Source organism: Taudactylus pleione, unplaced genomic scaffold, assembly GCF_031769625.1.
Source record: "Taudactylus pleione unplaced genomic scaffold, aTauple2 ptg000707l, whole genome shotgun sequence".
NCBI lineage: Eukaryota > Metazoa > Chordata > Amphibia > Anura > Myobatrachidae > Taudactylus > Taudactylus pleione.
In genome coordinates, this window is record NW_028285109.1 from 15,257,943 (window position 1) to 15,277,770 (window position 19,828).

Sequence of the window (19,828 nt, forward strand, 5' to 3'; positions counted from 1 at the left end):
TAGGAGCGCTGCTAAATCAATATTAGAAATATTTACTATAATATTAAATTATATATATCACATAAAAATAACATACTTTTGTATAAAAAAACATAATCACAATAATAAAAACTCAAATATCATAAAAAAATGTATAATTCCTTATCATCAAGTTCTTAGTATAAGGATTATTACCATACGTTTTACAATCCTTAATTCCGGTATGTTATAGGAGACAATATTGAATCTGTCTGTTTTGTATATTAATAAATAGAAAAAATTATTTCCAATACAATCATAGGCCAGGGTATGTAGTCTTTTGTAATGAATCCACAGCTACTGGGTTCCCCTGTTATGTATTGCTACGAATCCATAGACAAGACCATTTGGATTAGTGACCTTATTGTAAATATATATCAGTCCACCTAATATATTAAGGATAAACCCCAAAAAGAAGCAGTTCTTTGGTGGTGGGCAATCAGTCTCGTCCCGATCACATAGCAATAACAGATAGGCCAGTCCGGGGTCTCACACTGCACGGAAAGAGCTTATAACACGTTTCTCCGCCTTTGCTCAAATAGCAGCGGCTTCTTCAGTGTGAAACACAAAAAAACACACACAAAAAAAAAAACAACAGGTGAAAGCAGAAAAAAACACTGCGTTGAACAAATTTTTTTATTGTCCATTAACAGTTTGAATTTAGAAAACTCCAAGTTAATGGGGTTAATGTACAATATGGGTATAAATAATTGTGCCTACCATATTTATATACTACAGTATTTACAAATCTCTAGCAGCTAAACTGATGCTTATCTCAGTCAACCGAATTGAACAGGTGTTTATATACAGCATACTGTATATTGCGTTTTTCTGCAGCATCATGCATTACAACATTCAGCACCACATTACCCCAGCTGTACAAGCAAGGGAGATTGGAAACTCTCAACTCTAGCTTCAAGCTGTTTCTAGGCATGCACATGGTACCTGCGTGCCAGCAACATGACACAGCAATGACATTGCCATGTTCTTACTATATTTACACTGTACATGTTCTGGCATGCAGTTTACAAATGTTGCATATTCTTGCATATGAACCCCAAAGGGTACCTTGATTACAGTGGATGAACCCAGTAAGCAGAACATCTGCTGAACTATCATTAAAATATGTTCCTTCAAATAAAAGGAATACTACCCCAAGAAGTAATTAGTAAGGATGTAATATAGTTTTTTTAACAATTGCTTTCCACATAAAATTATTTCTGGCTGCATACAAAAATATGAAGAAAACGCAGGATACAAATACTTTATGAATAGACAGGCAATACAGAAATCTTATAACATGTAATCCTAATAAAATAAAAGGAATAATACATTTAACATTCAAATATTATATAGTAGTTGAAAAAAAAAAATCTAGGGACATATTAGCCACACTGACACAGTTCACACTCTCCTTGCAAGGGAACTCAATTGACAACGTGAACTCATTTCTTTAACATGAGCATGTACAATATTGGATGAATTCATTAAGCTGTGATCAAACCTTATTTTCTTTGATCTGCAAACTGACATATTCAAATGACTGGGAGGGTAAGATTTGGTCAATTCAGCATTGCTAAATTCACAGACATTCGCATACAAGGAAATTCGTCTTTCTTTGTGATTAAACCTATAGCTACTCCATGTAGCTCTGTCCACATCATATCTCAAGGGAAATGAGGGGAACCATTGGAAATGAAAGTAAGAGTATCTAAAAGTGTAAAAGTGGCCATATGTAATCATACAGGTCAACACTTGCTCTTGGATGACCCCGTACAATATGGTGGTGTGGATATTTGTTAATGTGGCGTGACTAGTGCTTCCAATGTGCTGGACCGCCCCCATTCCTGTTCCCTTCCAATGCCGCACACACTATGGCTCTATCAGGCAACAGTAAATGGAACATACCCCCTACTTCAGACCCAGTTGAGAAAAAAATTGTCCTGATATGGACAAAGGGACACAGCCCCCAAAATGAACTATCCAAAATAAATCTGGCCAGTTGGGAGGTATGTATAAGGCTGTTATTCATAACATTCAGAAATATATTAAAACATAAAGTAAGTCCTGATACCTTGATAAAACTGTCAATTAAACTTCTACTATGAAATATATATTTACCACACACAAAATTGTCATCTTTCATCAACCAATTCAGAGACTACCTGCAGGGTCTATCACTACTGATTGGAAGAATTTTTGATAAGTTGCTGCAACTTTTATATACAGCATATAAGCATGTAAAAAGTGTAACATACTAATTATGATGTCAAGAGACAATTTTACAATTTTGCCTTGAGTGCCACAACACTAGATCTGATACCATCAACATACAAACATAAACAAGTGTCAATACAGATAAGTGATTCTAACATGGATCTATTTTTGATTAACTACAGTAAATTACATTTCTCTTTATAATACTACCTAACTATTCTGATTTAGGCAGGAAAGTCCTGATATTAAGGCTTTGTCCAGCCGTCTCACCCTCAGACACCTATTTCCACATGGATAGAAAAGTTGGGAGATATGACTGAGGAGCCTATTCATCATCACTTATTTTTAACAAAAGCATGTGAAAATTAATATTTTCACATACTTTTGTAAAAAATAAGTGTCAGGGTTATTCATCAAGCTCCGAAAAAGTATTTTTTTCTGAACTTATGGTTTTACTGAACGCCACTTTCAGATGGCGTTTAGCCCCCCGATAACCTTCACAGGATGCTGTTTACCCAGCAGCCTGTGAAGATTTACATGCCAGCCAGAGCAGAGGGATCTATTCAGATGCCTCCCTGCTGTTTCTGCACTCTGCACTGCTGAGCTCCAGGGCACTGCAGACATGCGGCCCGGACTCACCGAAAGAAGACAGGTGAGCTGGGCTAAGGCGATGAGACAGTGGGAAGGAGGGGGGCCGGATCATACACCCAGGGGAAGGGGGGGTCAGACACCCGTGGGGGGGAGGGGGCCAGGTTGTACACCCGTGGGGGGGGGCGATCGTACACCCTCAGGGGGGGGAGGGCAGTGAGGTCTGCAACCTGTCTTCATGCTGCGCATGTGAAGCTTGTAGACAGGCAGTGAAAACTAGGAGAAAAGTCTTTCACTTCTGAAAAACTGCTTTGAAAGTGATAGTTTAGGGCAGAAGGCCTGATGAATGCCTCCTAAACGGTGTTCGACCTCGCAGCGAATTCAAACCATGATATGTTTTGATGAATAGAGCCCTAAATCACCACAGAGCAATGGAGAAAAGATTGGTCTGCATGGCAACAAGTGGGCAGTGTACAGGGGACTTGGAATGAGGTGTGGATTAGTGGTTCAGAAACACTAGGCACTGCCTCTGTGGTGTGACCATGCCACCACTGCATACTTGCTTTCACAATCTCCCTGAAATGCTTTTTTAAAAGTAGGCAACACCTATGAGTGTGGGAGTAAAGCGTGCGTGTCCTAAAATTGATTTACATCTAAATGTAAATGAGCCCCAAAGCAGTTAGTAATATCTACTTGTTGATGGAAACACACTGAAACTTTTCAGCCATAGGGATCATTGTGCTTTATAAACAATGCAGGGATATTACACTAATGCTCCCATTTGATTATATATAGCTCTGTTTTTTTATATACTGTATATAACAGCTTCACAATGGGGGTAAGGTGAAATCAGGGAGATTACTAGACTCTTCAGGGAGTCAGGGAGATTGCTACAATTTCAGGGAGTCTCCCTGACAATCAGGGAGAGTTGGCAAGTATGCATCACTGTAACATGTCTATACCCCCTCCCACCATCTGTCCCAATTTAAGGACTGGCAAAGTTAGAAGTAATCCCTTGATTCTAGAATTGGAATCACCAGATATATATTTGCATCACTATAATTAAATAATAAAGGTTTCTCTTGAAAGAAAAGTGTAAAGAAACCACAAAACATCACCGAACAGGATCGTGATAGTCAATAGAAATGTATTGGCACCATAGCAATATTGTGTTGGGGCCATCTGCACTATGATAAAATCATACCCACCACAATGTCTGCTCTCTTCTTAGACAGTATCCAATAGGGCAGAGTATTAATTTCATTGCAATCTTGCACATTAGTCTGAATTACATAAAGAGTAATTTAATTTTTCATTATTTTCCAATTTGATAAATACATTATAAAGCCAAATTAAGTCTGCACTTTAAAACACTTGTATTACTCTGGGACAGGCCCCCCTAGCAGTTGTATGGACTGCTGTGGCTATAGGTAAGGCTTAGTCACTGAGGATTTATTACAGTGCATAATGATTTCCTATTGCATGAGCAAAATACTATCTGAATGATAAGGAAGCGACATCCTGCAATTGCATCCCTAGCTAAGGGATTTCACAGATCAGAGCATGCCTCTGACCCAGCACATTTCATCAGGAAAAAGCCCAGTGAAGGTCAAAGTGTTAACACAATAATTGTCTTATTTTATAATACAAATGCCACCACATTAAATGTTGAAAATAGCCAAGTATATACCTAGGACAATTATATTGGCAAATTTATGACAATGACATTGTTTCTAATATACAGTTCTACAAATAGTAAAAAAATAAATCATTAAATGACACAATCTGTAAGTGTTTTGTTTTCTGCCTCGACTGCAGTCTATAACATGGAATATAGTATAAGAATATTTTTGTAATCATTTCAATCACTCTTGTTCATGAGCTTAATATTTCTTATCTTATATTGTGCATATTCTATATTTGGTGTACCTACATTTGAAGTTAATTAAATTATGTAATGATTAAAAATGTTATCCTCATCATATCTTTAGACAGAAGACGTTAATTAGGAGCGGGATTTCATCAGTAGAATTCTAGTTTTCATTTGCATATTTGGTTACTGTGTATTACTTGTATCCCCAAAGAAGCTCTCTTTCAATAACCTTTATCTATGTCGCTTTTATCCATATGCCAACCTTCATTTAAAAAAAACTGAATGGATAAAAGTTAAAAATTATTCTGTTCTGGGAGGGGTAAATTTACCATGCGCACAGGATTATGCCATCGCAGACAATTATAGATATGCCCTAGATTGGATAGGGAATAGCAGTTATTTTGCATATAAGGAATTAGATCAAGCTTTCAGCCCTGAGTGTAATTTGGTCAATTTATTACATACTCCGCCCTCACAAGTTGCTCCAGATATTAAATGTAATCCTTTGCTAAATACTCCTTGTTCTGCTTGGCGACTATTAAGGAAACGACTTCATCTTTCACACACGGAGTCTTTGTTTAAAACTATTTTTTCTGATGTCACTCTTCAAGATGATATATCTGCAAAGACTTTTAGGGACTGGAATCTTCGGGGACTTAGCTTGATCTACCAATTTTTTGATGAAGACTGTTCTACAATATTGTCTTTGTCTATACTTAAAGAGCGTTATCCTAATATTAATTTTCCAGTATTTGCATATTTTCAAGTAAGAAGCTATATTTTAAAAAAATTGTCACATCTTGATCAATTGGATAGAGTCAATGTTCTAGACGCTGTAGTGAGGAGTAGGAGGGGAGATCCATGGTCTACTTCATTACTCTATGATTATGTACGAAGACGATTGGATCTTGCTAAAGTTGATACAGGCTTAGACAAATGGAAAAATACATTTCCGGAATTAACGCTCCAGTGTGTCATTACGTCCTGTATTACACTAAATAAGCAGTTAGTTTCTTCTTCATATGCTGAGATGCACTATAAAATATTGCATAGAGCGTATTACACACCAAAACTTAGACATCTAACAGGAATATCAGACAACTCTAATTGTTTTAAATGCTCAGCTCCCAATGCTGACAGTTCATTGCTTGTGGTCGTGTGAGATTGTTCAGATATTTTGGAAAGAAGTAAAATCTTATATAAATAATATAATACATATTTCCTTTGAGATATCAATGGCATGGGCACTATGGAACCATTATTCTAATGAGACCCAACCAAGACTAACAAAAGGAAAATGTTTATTATTAGCCAGAGTGGCAGGAACAGCCAAAAAAACTATCTTGTCACAGTGGATTGATCCTAATTCCATTCCTTTAATGCTTATGCTACCAAGACTAATGTATCTCTATCAGATGGACTGGGTAGAAAGTTCACTTGATATTGAAAATAGTGCAAAAAACTTCTTTGAAATATGGCTCCCCTATATCAATAATTTATCTCCATCTAGCAGAGAATATATACGCAAGGTGGCAGTTACGACCACATGGTATAATACGGAGATACTAGAGGAAGGTCACCCACCATTCTGAGGGTAAACCATGTTATGCATAATCAACTAGGTTGTATGGGAATATATTATACAATACTGTCATTAAATGGTTCATGCTTTGTTTTATATACTAATCCTTTAAGATGCTGACTATGGAGTGGAGATTGCTTCTTTCTATCATTGTATGGCACATGTTTTTGCTTTTTCTACATTACCATGTTATGGAAATGTTACAATTGCATGTTATATTGAGAAATATGCTCTCTGTCAAATTTTGTGTAATAATAATAAAAATATTATTAAAAATAAAATAAAATATTCTGTTGTGTTTATTATTCTTTATAACATGAATACCCCAAAAAACAAACAAAAAACAAAAGTATACAGTCCCTCTTTCTACTAAACTATTTTGCGGTACCAAAAAAATAACCAATCAATTTTCTTATTACTATTTCTTAATTTATAAAGCATGAACATATTACACAGAGCTGTATAGTGACAGCACCACTAGACAAACCAATTTTATACATTAGTGGTTCAATGGCTGGAGTATGTGTCACTGCATACTGCAGTACACATACTGCAGGTATCCCACTATTTACTAATCTGGGGATCCTTTTTGTGCCTCTGCGAAAATACCCTGCTCCTAAGTGGAGGCCATCTCTCTTTACTAGTAACTTAACACTGTCAGCGAATGTTTATCGTGATACAGTATGCAAATGCAAGGCTAATGTCTGTGCATGTGCATAGAGAGTTGACCCAGATTGGATCCAGTGAAGCTTCTCTGGATTTGCTGGTGTTTTAAATATGTTGATATGTGTGTACTATCCTGTGGTATACACAAGGTGAACAATGGTAACCATATACTTGGCTGTCCTCTCGGAACGGCCAGAAGGCTAATGAAAATCGGGTGGCGCATCTGGTCGCCCGGAAAAGTCTGCAAATTCCTGGAGCGGTAATGGACAATTATCAACTGTGGATATTTAAAGTTGAGATGCTGCTACACAGTGATGACATGTGGAAGGTTATAGATAGGCCAGTGGTACATAACCAAGAATGAGAAAAGAAAGACAGACATGAGTAACCATAAACTATTCATTCAATGAGATTAGCTAATTCACATAAAATATGAGACTACTGCAAAAGGCATGTGTGCATTACAGTAGCTATATAAAAGATCCATCTTAAACAAAAAGCTATTTCTACTGAGAAAACTATACCAAATGAGACTTATCAATGGAAAATACATGCAGAAGCACATATATTGAATGTTAGAGACAGTAGCAATTTCGGTCATTGGGTGTGTAAGCACATTGTTACCATACAGCTGTGCAGTCTACCAGACACATACACTACACACTGATTAGCACTCTGGAAACAAGAAATGAAACTGAATTAACACTAGACTCTTTGAAAACCAGGCTTATAGATGACAAAGGGATGCCGGAATGGAGCTTAAAATTGCATATATAAAAGTCACACAATAAGAAACATGTTGCAGATGCAGGAAAGATTGCTTAAAATGAAAAGCAGATCAACAGAGAACATTTCCAAAAAGAGTTTCAGTAGAAAGTTAAAACTAAGCAAAGCTAATATCACACTCACTGACGCATGCACAAATCAATGTAATAGAACTTTTAAAGCAACAGAAAGTATCCTTTTCTATAGTTGGTTCATATATTCTGAAGTCAAATGACGAGAGATAGAATTTTTTTACAGAACTTAAACTCCATTACAAAGAGATAATGTTTTAGTGCAGATGAAAGTACCGCTGAAGGAATTGGGGTATTGTCTACTCATGTCCTTCAGTACAAATGGGAACAATCTGGCAGTACTAGTAAAGGTGTGCTGCATGTTCCTACTGTAGCTTGGAAAACAAGGAACAAATAGCATATTTGTAAGGTGCATGTGCACGGCAACTTAAGGACTCATTATCAAATCCAACATGTCATGTGTAGTATCTAGAATTGAAGAAAGGGGATATCCAAAGCATATGTATGGCCTCAACACCACAAAGGAACAGGTGACACTAAGCACACACAGATGCAAAAATTGCATTCGTATGTGGCACAGACTACTTACTTGCAAAAGAGATTATTCTCCTGAACACGGGAGAAAATGTCATATGAACTTTGGCATGGAGAGAAACCTAGGGTACAAAAAAAGTTTTTTGGAGCAAAGAATTTGTGTCACACACCGGACTATTAAAATCACATTCTTGCCGCTCCTCTGCCTGTACAGGATAGCACAGAGGTCCACTCAAGCTGCACATCGCTTCCGGCCGGTGCTGAGGTCTGTCTGTGCTGCTCCTGCCCAGTCCATTCAGTGTCATGTTACAGAGCATGGAGATGGCTCTCTGCAGCCTCTTGCTCAGTGTGTCTTCCCAGCATGATGGCACACAGGCTGCACACCGGAGTTCCCTCCTAAACAACAGTATGGTCTCTGTCACCTGACACTCTTCCTCCACTCAGAGTGCTGCTTCCAGACCAGCTGATCGCAGCATCCAATCCCTGGGCATCCTCCCCTATAAATTGCATTTCCAGACTGCATTTCTTGCTGAAGTTACAGCTCAGTGCTGAGCTCCCAGGTACTCTGTATCTGGACAGTCCCAGTCTGTTATATCCAGTCCTATATCTTGTAAACAAGTCTTCTATACCATCTTGCACACCAGTCTGGTTTTTACCACTGAGACTTGTGCTTACAGTCAGCATCGGTCCCAGACGATACCTCCAACCATCGGTCTCATCCGATGCTTCCAACATTGGACTCATATTAATTAAGTTCTTCAATTAGACAACATCGGTCCCAACCGATCAAGTTCATCAATTCATTAATATTGGGACTCATATCAATTAAGTTCTTCAATTCTTCAATATCGGTCTCAAACCAATCAAGTTAATCAATTCTTCAACATCGGTTTCAAATTCTATAAGTTCTTCAAATTATCAACATTGGTCTCAGACCGATCCAGCTCTCATATTCAGCATCATTGGTCCCAATCCGATTCTGCTTATTCTTTCAGTATTATAATCTCCAACCTGATTTTTAATATCATTCCATTCTTGTTGTCGCCTTTGGGTCCATTATCCTCTGCAGCTCCTCTACCTCCTCACAGCAACACATGAGGAAGTCCAGGCTTAAGCCATCCAGGTTTATTCACACCTGCCAAGCCTCCCACGCCTGTTCCAGCCCAAACCAACCATCAGGCGTGACAACTTGTTTATATTGTTGCAGAAAAATGCACCAAACTACAATACAGAGCAGTGTAGGGCATTCTTATTGGCTACACTGAGTTCCAAGAGTTACAGAATCCTAGACCCATGAAAAGGTGACTATAACAGACAGCATAACTTTTGCTAAAGACCTAAAGCTTGAGTCCATGACCGCTATAGACTTAGGTGCAAAAGAGATATCCAATAATAAAAAGACCACCAATATATCTATCTATAAAAGTAGGTTTGGGTACCATCACACACAGAAATAAAAATAAAGAAAAAAATAAGTTGTTCAAAATGGGGAAATCAATGGTAAACCACCTGTCTCTCATACACAACAAGTGCAATTAGTATGTGTAAACATCCTGGGAAAAAAAATATCTCATCTTTCAGAAAGGGAAGTCAACAGATGGAGGAAATTAAGTCCATGCACCATAACCAATAATGTATACTCACTAAGCGAAGAGAAGGACCATAAGGTGCAAATTGTAGTTTTTTTTATAAATCCAATATTTTTCATTGAATTTTTAAACCTACATAAAATAATTAATTAAAACAGAAAAAAACATAATATATTTATTAATAAACATATTAGGATGAAATAAAAGATAAATATATATACAGGTACATGCATGGTCTCAATTCTTAACTAAACAATCAACAAATGTGAAGTCCTTTCAATAACACAGATCAATACAAACAAGATCATTGTCATTTCAGAATACAAAAAGTGTGGCTTACAAACCAGGTATAGTATAGGAACATTCAACTGGAAAATGATAAACAAAAAATTACGCTGCATATGCAAAGACATATCTATCTTACTCCACCAGTAATATACAGATTAGATTTAGAGATCCCTCCTTCCTGACAATTGTAAGGAGAGTCTTGTCAACTTGCCCAGATGTCAAAGTATTTTTTCTCTGTTTTTCTAGTCACATACTTCTTATGTGCAGCGACTGTGTTAACCAACGAGAGCCATGTCCCTAAGTTTGGGCCATTTGTTGCCATCCACACACCTTAGCAAGCATGCATAAATTGATAATATAGCGTTTGGTGTATTTGTCTACTGTGTCTTTATCTATTACAGCTAGAATACATGTTAGAGGGGTGAGTATGTCTTGAGGTATGCCCGTGGAAGCAATGATACGAAATACATCTTTCCAAAAAGAGTTAACTGTAGAGCATGACCATAAGAGATTCCAAAACGTTCCTTCAGATGAATTGCACTTAAGGCGCATATCCACTACACAATATAAATGGATGATTGAACAATTACTACATCGTTATCGTTCAATAATTGTGCAGTGAATATGCCAGCAACGACCAGCGATGCGCGCTCCCGCTGGTCATTATTGGCATCTGTCACCGTCTGAACATACTGCCCAACCTGCTGATATCGACAGGTTGTGCATGTTCAGGAATGAGGGAGGGTGTCTGCACTGAACGACAAATCCCAGTGTGGGCATTGTATAGTGTAATGAACGATTGTACGATAACGATGTCGTAATCATACAGTCATGTTCATTACTCGTGTAGTGGATATGCGCCTTTAGGGCAGTTTGAATCTGTCCTACCCCTTATTCTAAGCAGGCTTCTTTCCATGCATCTTCCCAAATCACTCCAACATCAGCTTCCCATTTCAGCTTAATACAGTAGATAGTAATTCAGTATTATGATGCCTATTCAGCAAATTAGAAAAAATCACTGATATCAAGCAGATTGTAGTAAACCTGTAACAGGGGACTCTTGCATAATCAGAGGAGCATCTGTATATTGGGCGCTAATAGCATGTCTGAGTTGGAGATAGCGATAAAAAAGAAAAAACTTTTGGGTATGTTAAATTCTTGTTTCAGTTGTTGGAAGGACTTCAAAATCCCTGTGTGGTACAATTGCCAGAGAGACACCACTCCCCATTGTCCCCAGACCTCTCTATCTTGCAACGAGGAGAGTTCCTTAAGTCCACGAGTGTGCGCATGGGGAGTATCTGGGTCTAGCCCCTCCATCTGCATAATATGCGAGGCTAGCCTCCAGATATGAATAGCCTGTCAACCTGGTACCTGTAGTTCACCTGCAAAAGAAATATTACAATAACCACAAGACACACACACCGTGATAGTAAAGTTTTATCAAAGCATACATGCACACTCACATTTACACTCACCTATAATCGCTGAAGCCATTCATGTCCCCTTGTCCAGCAGAATCCAAGGCACCTGTAAAAAAAATTACATACTCACCTATTCCTAGCGTAGCTCATATCCTCTTCAGTCCATGTAAGGTTAAAAAAAAAACAAATACCCAAAACCACTTCGGACAGGATGAAGGGTATGTTTTTACACATACTCTTCCTCCGCGCGAACAAACAGGACTTATGTGAGCCCTGTCATTGCAGAAGCCGCCAGCCAATCAGCAGACGCCTCCATAGGAGCTGCCTGTTGATTGTCTCTAAGCGGTCAGGCTGCCGGTCAGACTTTCCCCCATAGACTTCAATGGTGGGAAAGCTCCATTGAAGTCTATGGTGGGAATTGCTACATTGTAGCCTTTGGTTAATTAACCTTGCAGTTACCATCATAGGCTCCAATATAGGAGAGGAGGACCCTGTGAAAGGGTTCCCTGACTGTGGCATTACACCCCTGTGAGGAGACAAGGGAAAAGGACTTCTAGGACTTGCCTGCATGTTGAAAAGAGTTATGACCCAGTTCTGTGTTCTTAAATTGAAGCCCTCAGTCTGCATGTCTCATACAGGAAGTTTGCCAGCAGCAGACAGCAAGGGTGTGTTCCTGTTACAAAGCCCTCCTCCTTCCTCTCTGCAAAGACTGACACCTGAGCCCACCAATGAGTGAGAGAGAGGGAAGTAGGGTGGTGCAGCAAGGGGAATTGTGGGATAGTGTGTGAGTAGAGTGTGACTCTGAAGGTTGGGGTGTTGTCCCCTCTCAGTGTCACCCGGTATCCTCACATTTGGCGGCAGCGGTGGGACGTCACACAGTTCCTGCAGTAATTCCAGGGGAGTGAGTAGAAGCAACGCTAACACCAGAGAATATCAGCATGGAGAGTCAGTCAGGAGATGCAACCGGTGGCCAAATTGAAAACGTCATGAGAGAGCAGGAGAAGTTTTACCGGACAGCCCGGAAACCGCACCTGCAAGGATTTTGCAGGATGAAGGGAATTGCTTATAATGGGACTGACACCCGGGAGATTCTGGTATTGCGGTTGTTGGAGTGGGATCGTGCACACCCAGAGGATCCCAACCACCTCAGTGATGATGAAGAAGGGCCGACAGGCAGTGAAAGCACTTCTTCCAGTCGGTTGCACGAGTCAACCACCGCTACTCCCGCCCTACTACAGAGCTGGCTGGGGGCGCTAGGTGAAAGTGCAACTACACAAGAGAGAGCTGGAGTGATCCAAGCAATATTAGGGGTACAAATCCCTACTAGCAGCGAAACTGTGCTGTCGCCCAGAGGGGCTGAGCAAGAGAAGCGGCGCTTGGGATTTAAGGATGTTTCCACATTTCGAGAGAATGAAACTGACATTGACACTCACCTGCAGATCTTTGAGAATCTCATGGGAGTGCACGGGATAGAGCCAGCTGAATGGCCCAAGTACTTGGGGCCAAGTCTCACCGGTAGGGCTTTGGAAGCCTACAGGGCTCTAACTTCCCAGGAATGTGGAATCTACACCTGCATAAAGAAGGCATTGCTGGCTAAGTTTCAGATCACTGCAGAATCTTATCGTCTCAAATTCAGGACACTGAGCAAAAGTGGGACTGCTTCCTACCAAGAGTTTGCCAGTCAGCTACGGCAAGCTTATGGAAAATGGCTCGAGGGTAGACAGGCCTCTACCGTGGAGCAGATCATCAACCTAATTGTGGTAGAACAACTAATGATTAAGATGGCACCAGAGATACGGGAGTGGGTCGCAGACCGGAAGCCAAGCACGCCTGAACAAGCTGCAGAATGGGCTGATGAATATATAGCTAACCGTCCCCAATGGAGAGTCTTCAGTGCAACAGGTGGTACAAGAACCCCACGAGCGGAGAAGCTCCCTGACAGAGAACCACGCATAAATGATAGTAGTAAAGGAGGCCCTATCAAAAACATTTCTTATCAACCACCCAGATTCAAAGTGGCTAACCCAGAACCTCGGAAGTGCTACCGCTGCAATCAACCAGGACACTTGTTGAGGGACTGTCCACACACGCGAGGGCCATTCCCTGGGGCTAGACCGGCCCCAGTCTCTGTGGTATGTTACCCCATGGAGGATTATTGCGAGGAGGTCATCCAGTCAGATGCGGCCGAGATGATGGATGGGGTGTATATTGTAGACCTGGTTCTGGGGGAGGAGCAGGCAACTCCTCAGAATATGCAGGGGCACTTACAGCCTGTGTTGGTAGAGGACCAGCGGGTACAGGGCCTACGAGATTCTGGGGCCTCACACACATTGATTGAGCCAGACCTGATTCCCACCTCCCGGGTGATTCCTGGACAGTATGTACGAATTGCCACCGCCGGGGGACAACAGACCGAAATCCCCGTCGCCAAGATACATCTCGACTGGGGAGCTGATCAAGGAATCGTGGAGGTCGGAGTACTCAAGGGGCTACCAGCCAAGGTCATCCTTGGGAATGATCTGGGACAGGGACTGGTGACACGCTTCGTTCAAGTGGTGACCCGGAGCCAAACCCAAAGAGCAGTGACCCAGGTGACAGATTCAGAACAGAACCAACCTACCCCGACCACAATGGTGAGTGATTCCAGTTTCTTGTCCAGTACTTCAGAGTTAGACTTGGGGGAGGTGGACCGGAGCGAGTTTCGACAGGCCCAACGGACAGATCCTTCCCTAAGTAAATTAAGGAGTGCAGCCGACCAGGGGTTGGAAACAGCTGATGGGAGCAAGATAGTTTGGGAAGAGGAATTGCTGTACCGAGTGGTCGTTCTTCAGTCTGGACAGGAAACAGTAATGCCTACTAAACAGTTGGTGGTACCTACACCGTACAGAGCACAATTACTAGCCCTTGCTCATGACATTCCAGCGGCCGGGCATTTTGGCACCCGTAAAACACTGGCACGATTGTTGCGGAATTTCTTCTGGCCACGAATCTCTAGAGACGTTAAGCAGTATTGAGACACCTGCAATACCTGCCAGAGGCTCGGGAAGCCCCAGCAAAAAGCTCCTCTGCACCCATTACCTATTATAGGGGAGCCCTTTGCCCATGTTGCCATAGACCTAATTGGACCATTAGCTATTCCCAGTCATACGGGAAAGAAGTACATCCTAACACTGGTGGACTTTGGTACACGCTATCCTGAGGCTGTGGCCCTACCATCTATTGACACAGAACACGTTGCGCAAGCATTGACAGACATATTCAGTCGGCTTGGATACCCGCAGGAAGTCATCACAGATCAAGGGCCCCAATTCCAAGGTGAACTAATGCAAACCCTGTGGGAAAAGTGGGGGGTTCGACCTCTTCGGACCACCTCTTACCATCCACAGACCAACGGACTCTGTGAACGTTTCAATGGAACGCTAAAAAGACTTCTACAAGCTTACGTGCTGTCCGAGGGGAGGGACTGGGAGAGAGCCCTTCAACAGCTTCTCTTCGCTTATCGGGAAGTCCCACAGGCGTCTACTGGACATTCCCCATTTGAACTTTTGTACGGCCGGAAAGTGCGGGGGCCTCTAGACCTGGTCAAAGAGAGCTGGGAGGGAACTTTCCAAGAACACAAGCAGCCCATTTTACAATATGTAGAGAATATGCGGAGCCGCATGAGAAGATTGCTACAGTTAACCCGAGAGCATCTCAGGGAATCACAAGAGAGACAAAAGGAATGGTATGACGCCAATGCTCAAGACCGAGAGTTGCATCCAGGGCAAAAAGTAATGGTGCTTATCCCAGTGCGAAGAAACAAACTGCAGGCCACGTGGGAAGGACCGTATACCGTGGTAAGGCGCACCGGGCCTGTCAATTACGTGATTGCCCTGGATAAGGGAGGGAAGTACCTACGCACCTTCCATATAAATCGAATTAAGGCCTATCGTGATCGTCAAGTAGTAACAATGGCGGTATGTTGTCCTCCGATGGAGGCACCAGAAACTGATCCATTGCTTGACCTTTTGGGAGCTGCTAAAGAGAAGAAAGGAGTGGAATCAGTCCAGGTGGGACAACAGTTGAATGCAGCCCAGCAGCAAGAGATGTGGAGGATCTTAGAGGCTGAACAGGCCCAGTTTTCTTGTCTACCTGGTCGAACTCATCTGACCGCCCACCATGTGGACACTGGGAGTGCTAGGCCCATCCAACAAGTCGCTTACCGGATGACTCCAGGTGTTATGAGGCAGGTAAAGGCTGAGATCGAGGAGATGCTAGCTTTGGGGGTCATAGTGCCATCTAAAAGCCCATGGGCTGCTGGGGTTGTGTTGGTTCCCAAGAAAGATGGGACCACATGGTTTTGTGTGGACTATCGCAAATTGAACGAAGTCACCACCACTGATGCTTACCCTATGCCCCGTGTTAATGAGCTACTGGATCGGATTGGAGGGGCTGAGTTTGTCTCAACATTGGATTTGAGCAAAGGCTACTGGCAAATCCCACTTACCAAAGAGGCCCAGGAGCGTTCTGCCTTCATCACACCGGAAGGACTCTTTGAGTGGACTACAATGCCTTTCGGGATGAAGAACGCCCCTGACACATTCCAGCGAATGGTTAATGACCTCTTGGAGGGGTGTCAAGACTTTTCCCAAGCCTACTTAGATGACATTGCCATCTTCAGCCATACCTGGGAGGAGCATTTAATTCAGGTGACAGAAGTGCTGAAGAGGATTAGACAGGCTGGACTCACCATACGCCCAGATAAGTGTCAAATGGGGATGGCTGAGGTTCAGTACCTAGGACATCGGGTCGGAGGAGGTGCTATCAGACCTGATCCGGCAAAGGTGGAGGCTATTTCCAATTGGCCCCAACCTGTCAACCAAAAACAAGTGCGGGCGTTCCTTGGAGTCGCTGGCTATTACAGGAAATTTATACCACATTACAGCACTGTGGCCAAGGCTCTGACAGACTTGACCAAAAAGAGATATGCTCGGAATATTGAATGGACTGTTGAATGTGAGCAAGCTTTCAACACCTTAAAAGACTTGCTGACTCGAGCCCCAGTGTTGGCTGCCCCTGACTACAACAGAAAGTTTATTGTGCAGACAGACGCATCAGGGTGTGGACTTGGGGCAGTGTTGAGTCAAGTGGGAGCAGATGGTAGGGAACATCCAATTGTGTATCTATCCCGTAAACTAGCTGACCGAGAGATAGCCTATGCCACTATTGAAAAAGAATGTCTAGCCATAGTCTGGGCCTTAAAGAAGCTACAACCATATCTTTATGGGAAAGAATTTACTGTTGTCACTGACCATAACCCGTTGTATTGGCTAAACAGAACCTCGGGGGAGAATGGTAGGTTGTTGAGGTGGAGTCTGGCGTTACAAAGTTTCAACTTTTACATTTCTCACAAAAAGGGACGAGAACATCACAATGCTGACGGGCTATCCAGATGTGAGGAAACAAATATCAAGCTTCGCAGACCCTCGGGCCGAGTCGACAGTCAGGACTCCAACATTGGGACCATGTCTGTCTCCTCGATTTAAGAAGGGGGAGGTATGTGAGGAGACAAGGGAAAAGGACTTCTAGGACTTGCCTGCATGTTGAAAAGAGTTATGACCCAGTTCTGTGTTCTTAAATTGAAGCCCTCAGTCTGCATGTCTCATACAGGAAGTTTGCCAGCAGCAGACAGCAAGGGTGTGTTCCTGTTACAAAGCCCTCCTCCTTCCTCTCTGCAAAGACTGACACCTGAGCCCACCAATGAGTGAGAGAGGGAAGTAGGGTGGTGCAGCAAGGGGAATTGTGGGATAGTGTGTGAGTAGAGTGTGACTCTGAAGGTTGGGGTGTTGTCCCCTCTCAGTGTCTTAAGCTATATAGCAGCTCTGTGTGCTCTGTTACAGCTGTCATTGCTGGGCAGGTAGGGAAGAGATATACAGCAGCTGGAAAGGACTTTGCTGAACTCTGAGTGGACTGTAATGATATAACCCTGCTTACTGTTTGCTGGATTTCTGTGTCTCCATGAATAAAGTTCATCATTCCTTCATTATAACCTGCTCCACTGTGTGATCCCTGAACCCCAGGATACCCAGGTCACCCGGTATCCTCACAACCCCCACTAGAAAGAGTCTGGTGCTGGTTATGGAAAATACAGGGGAACCCTACTCATTTTGTCCCCTGTATTTCCACAATCAGGACCAGCTCAGCAGAGCCTTGTGCTGGTTCATAAAATAGAGGGGAACTGCACGCATTTTTTCCCCTGTATTTTAAGAACCAGGACAGGCTCTACAGAGCCTTGGGTTGGTTATGGTTGTGGGGGAAGGACGCATGTCATTTAAAAAAAAAAATTACTCTTAACTTTTTTTAAAACACAGAAGCCTTCTGTATAACTCAGACCTTTTAATGTTAGTCACATTAAAAGGTCCGAGTTTTCATAGAAGAAAACTCACCCAGACTTGCATAATGTAATAGCCTCACACGTTCGCAAGGCTATTACATTTAGCGAGTTTTGAGACAAACTCAGACCTCTAAATATGCGAGAAGGTCAGAGTTGGTCTCACACAAAAAACTTGGACCCTATTACATCTCGCCCTCTATACCCAGGTCCAAGGCTGGGGTGCATGCTAAGGGTTGTGGAGAAATCTACATTTAGCATACCAACATCAAATGTAACAACGCTGGCTTGTAGCTTTCTCATAAACACGATATGGTGGAATAATTGGAAGTGTCATCTCTTATCCATACAATTGGCACCCTTCGATAGAGTTACTTCAGTAATGGATACTCTGTGCCAAATCAGTTTACATGAGATGTTAATACATCAGAGGAACTTATTAATTATTAAGTGAAAGAAATTCAGCAGAGACGCAAATGAAAATCCCGTTATTGCTGCTCTAATGGTCAGTTTTCTTTTGTAGAAAGTAGTTTCTCTTACAGTTAATTCAATGTGACTTCATTTCCCACCACAAATAGCCTTATACCTCCCTCTGCTACACACTACTTTGCTGCTTTCTTCAGTGCAATGTCAATAAGATGCTGTAGGAGATAAAAGACTCATTACTTTTTTATTCTTTCAATTCTTTTTAGTTGGGCTGCGATAAGACATTTGATAAAACGCTTTTGCTGTGGGGCTTATTTAATAGCATGGTACAATGTTATGTAATCCACAGCAACCAATCTGATTATAGCTGTGATTATTCTAGCAGAGAAAAAAGAATTAAAACTAATATCTGATTGGTTGCTATGAGTTACATTTGTGAAAATTGCACCATGTTATTAAGTATACTTCCAATGACATCAAATCTAAATGCACTTGTAGAGGGAAGCTTGACATGTTATTCACTCCACAGACATTTTCATTGTGGGACTGGCATTCATTGAAGAAAAATGAGCTTACACCTAGCATGATATACAGTATTCTTCACGGTAAGAGTAGTAAAGCTTCACGGTAAGAGTAATAAAGCTTGTTTAATGCGCAGGTACCTTCTTAATGGGTTGGGTTCAGGATTATGGCGGCCAGAATACCAACAGTGGCATTCTGACAGTCAAAATTGCAACGCCTGAACGTAAGTAGCCTAAACCCTAATCCTCCCCCTAACCCACCTTTCCCACAGCCCAACCTTAACCCACCCCTCCCACAGGCCAACCCTAATCCCCCACGCCCCCGCAACCTAACCCTAACGCTAGTGCCTAACCCTAGCTCTCCTCCTAACCCTAATGCTTACCGATGGGATGCTTGCAGTCAGGATTCTGGAGCCAGGATTCTGACCAGGGATTTGTGGTCAGGATAGGCAGAGCCTTCCGTCATACTCCCTCCCCTATCTTACTCCCTGTCATGCGCCACAGTATTGAAAACTGTTTTTATATGTGTGCCTGTACTATCGCACGCAGGAGGGGGGTTCTGAGTACCTAGAAACCTCCCGACAGACTGGAGAGCTGGCACCATCTTCTTAAGCCCTGACCCTCACTGCAAAATTTTGTGATTCGCGGGTCAATCGGGAGGAGGCGGAGCCAATATGACATGAGTCGCATCATTTGGCTCCGCCCCCTCCCGATTGACCCACGAATCGTGGCATTTTGTTGCTAGCGGGAGAGGCCTAATCACATGGTGCCAGCCTGCCAGGTCCCATCCTCATCAGGTCTACAACACACAGTTGCTGCAAGGTAAGTGTGTGTAGTGTATGTGTGACATACAGTAGGTGTGTATGCAGGGCTGGCTCCAGAGATAGCCACGCCCTGTGCCTACCTTCGTGTCCTGCGCCTTCTGATCGTGCTCGGCA

The 19,828-nt window shown here is 42.2% G+C and overlaps 2 protein-coding genes across 2 annotated transcripts in view; one reads left to right on the plus strand and one right to left on the minus strand.

Annotated features, from left to right (window-relative positions):
• The window catches only part of AVEN (apoptosis and caspase activation inhibitor), a 584,468-nt gene that overhangs the window by 152,923 nt on the left and 411,717 nt on the right, over positions 1-19,828 (minus strand). The gene's annotated exons all lie outside the window — the stretch shown is intronic.
• Positions 12,608-17,148, plus strand: LOC148477585 (uncharacterized). The gene is made up of 2 exons (XM_088456583.1): positions 12,608-14,206; positions 16,970-17,148. Exons 1-2 carry the CDS (start codon positions 12,623-12,625, stop codon positions 17,096-17,098), a joined length of 1,713 nt encoding a protein of 570 aa, XP_088312709.1. The 5' UTR covers positions 12,608-12,622; the 3' UTR covers positions 17,099-17,148.